Here is a 6,984-nt window from a genome sequence, read left to right on the forward strand (position 1 = left end):
TCTGGGCCCCTGCCTGAATGAATCAATCAGGCTCAGCTGAAAAAAAATTTTTTTCCAATCATTTGAACATTGGAGGGCGCAAGACTGAGTCATTACCATATGGGAATACAGCAAATGATTGGAGCACAAAGGGCAAGCTCTCATGAAGCCAAATGCTTTGCAACCTCTTGGCAGGGAAGAGAGGACACCTGGACATGCCTCCTCCTGGGTGAGGGTGTTGATCTGGCTGGAGGAGTGCTAAGGGCTCAAAAATGTCATTTTTGATCTTCAATGATAATTTCATGCTCCAGTGTTGTTGTTTTGGTCGTCTCCATGGAAGATGGAGACGCCTTGGCAGAGGAGCTTTGGTTGGGCACAGGGGTAGGAGCTCCAGGCAGGGCTGATGAGGCAGGAGATGGGGTAGAACTAGGGATGCAGGTGACATGATTCGACTTTCTGTCTGCGTGAATGATGATAGTGTTACTGTCGGTGGGCTTGCCAAAGTGGACAAAATATAAGACCAGAACAACAAGCGTTGTGGCAATTAGACAGGCCAAAAGACACACCAGAAATGTCTTCCAGAGTGACCATGGTTTTGCTGTAACCTGCAATGAATTATGAAAAGTGAATATTTCAGCAAATGACATAGTAGTGACTTAGGTAACTGATTTCAATTAGAATAAGGCTAACCTGTTTCATTACTCCAAATGCTATAATTTAAAGTACAGTTTATCAGCTGTCTCTTTCTCTCATTCCCTCCCTCTCTCTCTCTTTATCTCTCTTCTCACACACACACACAACTGGTCCACAAGTCCATGAGGACAGAAAGTTCCCTCTGAGTTACCCCTTTGTACTAAAGCAATAAGGCATCATCTCAAATGCAAATAGATTGCCTCTGGAATATATTACTGTTAAGTTATTATCAGCTACTAACACCGCAATATAAATCAAATTATCTAGCTAGTCCTCATGGTTAAGAAAATTTTGAAAACGCATATCAAAACATTTAGATTGGTTATCTTTGAGTGATGGAAAATTGCAGGTGTTCTTTTGCTCATTATTATCTCCTATTTTCATATTACATATTGAAATTTTATAATTAGAAAAATATTTTTTAAATACATTTTTATTTCTTAAACATACATATGAGGACTTTCATTGAGCTTGGAAAGACATCAAAATACAAAATGTATTAGCTCTGGTATGGGTAGGGTCTTCAAGGAATAGAATGAAGCCCTGATAAACTGTTGGGGGTTGTGGGTCCCAGGTGTCACCAGAAGCTTCTGGACAGGCAGCACAAGAGAAGTGGGGCCAGCGAGGGGTGAAAGGACATGAGAGCCCAGCAGAGTTTGTAGAGCAGGGCCTGCCTTCCCCATTTCACCAGTGGTCCACGGACTGCTAAAGACTCCCCACCTACCCCCAGTCCCAAATCTTACCCACTGCGGCTGGAGGGTCACAGTGGGTAATCTACAACCACAGCGGGTTCCTTCATTCGAACAGTATGGATTTCTGGGCAACTGCAGAGAAAGACATTTTAAATAAATAAATAAACAAGCAAACAAGTCTTATTTTAAAGATGAAGAAAGTTTTATCTGGGAACATAAACAAATGAAGCACATATAAATGATGTGAATCCAACATGTATTAAATGAAGAACCAACCAAGTTCTAGAAGAATCTGAAACTCTAATAAATGGTATGATAGGAATTGTACAAATACGTTTTTCACATCAAATGATCAATGAAGAAAAAATAAAATAATTGATTCAATAGGTGCCCAAGGATCATTTTCACAAATTTCAGCATTCAGTCTTGACAAAAGCAGACAAACAATACAAATCTCAAAGAACTACAAATAAAATAGTAATTCCCAAATGTGACAAGGAATGTTTACCTCAAAACACTGACTAACATCATATTTAACAGTGAGACATCAGGCACTTTCCTTTAAAGTCAGGAGAAGTGAAGAACGTCTCCTAACATCAATAGTAGGTAATGTTTTTCTAGAAGTTCTCATCAGTATGTGTGAATAATGGAAATGTGAAGATAAAATTAACATTTTTTTCTACATCATATGACTGTTTACAAACAAGATCCCTAATAATCAACCATACAATCTCTTAAAAGGAATAAGAACTCATTAAATTGGCTGATTATAAAAATATGAAAAATATATGTAACAGCACTTATTTTCTGTGTGTGTGCATGTACTAGCAACTGCTATTCGTAGTAATAAAGCAATATAAAATGGCTAAGCATATCAAATGCTATAGGACTTATATAAAGAAAACCACAAAACTTTACTGAGGAACAAAAAGACAACTTTGATAAATGTCCTCTTATAAAAAAACTTCAGCAGTATAAGCTTTCACATCTCTGAATTTTAATTAATATCATTATGGGATTTGGGGAGGAAAAACTTAGGTAAATTGACAAAAATTTCACATGGCAAAATAAAGCAATTATAAGAATAAAATTAGTTTGGATGGGAGAGAGGACAGGAAGCAAAATATTAGCAGTGATTTTTTTTTTTCTGGGAGGGATCATGGGTGATTTTTTCTTTTTTCTTTGTTATTGTCATATTTCCCAAATGCTCTAAAATAAGCAAATAAACTCAGTAATTGTAAAAAAAATTTTCTACCTGTTGTTTTGGGGGATCTAAGAAGTTATAGACTGTCAGATTACAAAAAGAAAAAAAAAAGGGAAATCCAAACACTCCTTTTTATGGTTTCAGAAGTCAGTTTCACTATTTGCGTTTTTTGTTTGTTTTTGTTTGTTTGCTTGGGTTTTTTTAGCTAGATTATCTAATCATTTGGCTTAGTGGAATAAATTGCATAGATTTTGGCATGTGGGGAAATAACATAACTCACATTTTATTTATAATGAAAAGGAGAAGGAAATAAAATGATGTATATATGCTATTAAAGCAATGACATTTTGTAACTTCCCTGAAATATGAGTCATCCTATAAATGAAGTTTATGACAGTCTAGTTGTTGAATCCCAAAAGTGATCACAAATATAACCTTCAAGTGGCAAAACAATTCTTTTATCAAGTCCTATCTTTCTATTTATTTCTTCTGATTCATATCTTGGTTCTACAAACTCAGGTTGATTTAAAATTCATTTTTCCTTATTATGAACGTAGTAGTAAAGTTTTCTGAAAAGTAGTTTCTTATAATGAGATTATAGGGGTGCCTGAGTGGCTCAGTCAGTTAAGCTTCTGCCTTTGGCTCAGGTCATGATCTCAGGGTCCTGGGATGGAGCCCCACATCGGGTTCCCTGCTCAGCAGGGAGCCTGCTTCTCCCTCTCCCTCTGCTCCTGATTATCTCTCTCTGTCTCTCTCTCTCTCTCTCATTTGCTCACTCTCTCTCAAATAAATAAATAAAATCTTTTTTAAAAATAAGCTTATATATGAGAAATCTGAGTTCTATTTCTGACTCTGCCACTAGCTAAGTGGACTCTTAATGTTTCAATTCCCTGATGTGTAAAATGAAGAGATTTGTTTGAATGAGGAATGAGACCCCATACACGTTCTAAGAAATATGATTTTTATATTACTAGAGTAACACATTTGCAGCATGTCTCCTCGTGAGACATTTTCCATAAATTACTACTTTAAATACACACAAATAAGCCAATGAGAATAAATATTTTCATTGGATCAAATATATAATAATAAATAATACAAACAATATAAAATAAACATAAATAAATAATAATAAATAATATTAATGTGTGCTATAAACAACATTCCAAATAATTTACTAAAAATTTTGTCTACAGGTACCTTATTATACAAATGTCAAAATTCGGGCAAAATATAAAAATTTAGGCAAAAAGTCTAATGCACAATTCCCAAATGATATGAAAAGCAGTATCTGGCATATTAAATAACCCCCCTCAACACTTGTGATTACTGGTAATAACATCTAAGATTCCTTTCATCCTATAATAGCAAAATCAGAAAAACGCAACCTAACTTTCTTGAAGTGTTACATGTTAAATGTTGAAAGCAACACTATGAGACAGGAAAGCAAGGCGTTGGTACTCACCAGCTCTACTGGACTCTGTTCAATATCCACAGCATGATGCCGGTCGCCATGCATTCTGAGGGTGCTGGTATCTCAAATGCAACTCCAGAGATGTCTATACTCACTTTGTGTATGAGAAGTTGGAAAATCCTGGATTTATGTTGAATTAATAACTGGATTTATTCAATCTGGATTATGTAAAACAATAATCATCTATTTTCCAAAAAAATTTCCAAATTCAACCCCAAAGTACACGATGTACGCTTGCTGAGGAAAAACAAATAGAAAAATTTGCTCTCTTCAGAAAAACAACATGCAGAAAGTTATCTCAGCTGTAAGAATGACTCCAGGATTCTGAGCAGATAAAAACCCTTGCCCTCCTTATCTCACACAATTTATTTAAATCACGAAAACTTGATTTCTCATGGGTTAGGAATTTAGCTTTTGTTTCTTAAAAAAACCCACACAGCCACTCCTTGATTATGAACATTACAGAATATTCTGTGGCTAAGCAGAGGGATTATGGTAATGACTAATTTCAAAATTTTCCAGAAATAAAAAAATATTGAGATTACAGGGTCATGATTGATTTAGGTGAATGGTGAATAAAATCTATGGTGCTGTTGAAGTCAGTGGCTATACTGAGATGGACAAGGGAAATAAAAACTTACTAAAATGGTTTCAGCCAAAAATAAAGATAAAAACAGGAAATAATTATACTTCATTAGCTCCTGATTGTATGAATCAAGGATTATCCACGGTAAATCTGATCTGCTTCTATGTAAATTTGTGTTGCTTTAGGCTATGTAATGATGTCACCACTTCTTATGAACCCCAATCTTTTTGATGAGCAAGAACTAGAAAAGAAACAATGTCTTTGGTACCTTTCCATTTCTCCCATGGAAAAGTTCACATGATACAGCATGCAAAACTGAAGTGATGTTTTACATCAATCTGAGAATTAATGCTCCCTGGGCCTTTGACAATGTGGCATGCAGTATGGCATGGAGAAAAAAATGACTTTTTAATCCTTCTTAATCATGCATTTCCTGTAAGCCAACAACTTCCAGCAGGGAGGCTAATGACATGAATTTCCAAAATATTAATAAATTTATACATATCCTAATTCAAAAGCAGACGTGTCTTATTGTGTGATAAGTAGATTCATGAAAAAAAAGTAACGAATTCCAAACCTCTGGACTTCTCATTAAGCAAATATTAAATGACTTATAATTAAATTTATTTAAATTTGTTTTGTATAAGTAACTGTTTCATAGTTTTGTATGTCAGCAACAGATATTCAGGAAACTAAAAACCTAAAGAGATATTTAAAGAACATTTTCAAGTATCTAGAAATAAATCTACTAATAGAGGTGTACTACTTTTAAATGGAAAAAAATTATGAAATTTAAATGAGCAAATCATCATGAAATCCTAAATAAATATATGGCTGGCAGCGTCATAAATTGGTAAGACAACTTGAAAAGCATTTGATATTATCTAGTAAATTTGAAGATATTCATATACTATATGATCTAACAATTCCACTCCTAGTATGTTCCCAGAGGAAACACACATGCACACACACACACGAATGTTTATAGTAGCATTATTTATCAATTTTTTGAAAATGCCCCAAATTCACAACAGCGGAATAGATAAGTAAATTGTGATATATTTGTACAATAAAATACTTTCACCAATGAAAATGAATAAACTATTACTAAACACATCAAATCTATGATTCTGACAAATAAAATGTAGTGGGAAAAATAACAGACACATTAAACTAAATTGTCTTGTTTAGAGATACATTCATAAGTGATACATCCATTTTTTAAAAAGCAAGGAAAAGATTAACGTAAAATTCATAATAGTGGTTACATCTCAGGGGAAGGAGAGAAGCAGAATTGGGGCTGGATACAACGTGGAGGGACTCAAGAGGGGCTGGAAGTATCCTACTTTTGACCTGAGTGTGATAAAATGGGTGTTCATCTTATGAATAGGCACCAAACATGACAATTTCTCTGTGTATGATGTAAGTTAAAAGTAAGTACTTATTGAGATACGTTGGAGAGCTCTAATAAAATTCTTTCTGATTTTTTTCAATACCCTCTCTTTCCTCTGAGTTCTTAACAGCTCTCTGACAGTAACGTGGAAGCTCCATTTGCATTTTGGCTAGGCTTGATGCCTGAAATGTGTAGTTTCAAGGCCTGATGTCACAGAAGTAAACCATAAAATAAACTAGTTGCTGCACCTGTGGCCTGGTTAAAAAAAAGAGAAAAAAATCCAGTTGCTTTATGGTAATTAAGGTTGAGGTTTGCTTAATGATGGTGCCCTCTTTCAACACCAGCCTAAATAGCTTCTTACCCTGGGGGTTAGTGCCTCACTTCATGAAAGGTGCTCAGGCCACCGGACTTTGGTGCCTCTCAGCAGGGAACAAGGTCACTGCTGGGGCGCCACATTCTTTGTGTTAATCATTGTGCACCAGTGAGCTCATGCACAGCCTCTGTTTTGTTTATTTGTTGGTTCTGCAAGTATATTAATTATTATCGATGCTCAGACTTGAACCTAAACCTTCAATTTTATGGTCTGGTCTAAGCATTCATGACCCAAGCCCTGTAAGTTTGTTTTCCACCCTGACCATCAAAGATTGAAATATTACTCCCCAGAGAAAGGAACAAGCGCGTAAGTCTGTTGCTTTTGCCCAGCTACTGAATGCTGGTTACTCAGCCAAGATCACAAAGCGCTAGAACGTAGCAGCCAGCCTGCATCTGGATTTCTGCGGACACTTGCTGGGCTTCTTTTGCTTTATCCACAAAGGAAAATGGAGAGGCAATTGCTCGGAATCCTTAGAAGAACTGAAGAGATTGTTTCTGGGTTCTGTTGTAATGGAAGTTGATTCCTTTGTCAATGTTAATTGACATTTGTGCTTCTTCTTGGCTCTGAAGATCAGATAGAAATCAAAAAAA

At 35.5% G+C, this 6,984-nt stretch overlaps 1 protein-coding gene across 1 annotated transcript; it reads right to left on the reverse strand.

The window, feature by feature from the left end:
• Nucleotides 1–254: 254 nt before the first annotated feature.
• On the reverse strand, nucleotides 255–4,098 carry DYNAP (dynactin associated protein). Its single transcript, XM_032422595.1, has 3 exons — nucleotides 4,034–4,098; nucleotides 1,416–1,496; nucleotides 255–584 (listed from the first exon to the last, which is right to left on the reverse strand). Exons 1-3 carry the CDS (start codon nucleotides 4,085–4,087, stop codon nucleotides 255–257), a joined length of 465 nt encoding a protein of 154 aa, XP_032278486.1. The 5' UTR covers nucleotides 4,088–4,098.
• Nucleotides 4,099–6,984: the final 2,886 nt, after the last annotated feature.

The sequence above is a fragment of the Phoca vitulina genome, unplaced genomic scaffold (genome assembly GCF_004348235.1).
Source record: "Phoca vitulina isolate PV1807 unplaced genomic scaffold, GSC_HSeal_1.0 scaffold27, whole genome shotgun sequence".
Classification (NCBI taxonomy): Eukaryota; Metazoa; Chordata; class Mammalia; order Carnivora; family Phocidae; genus Phoca; species Phoca vitulina.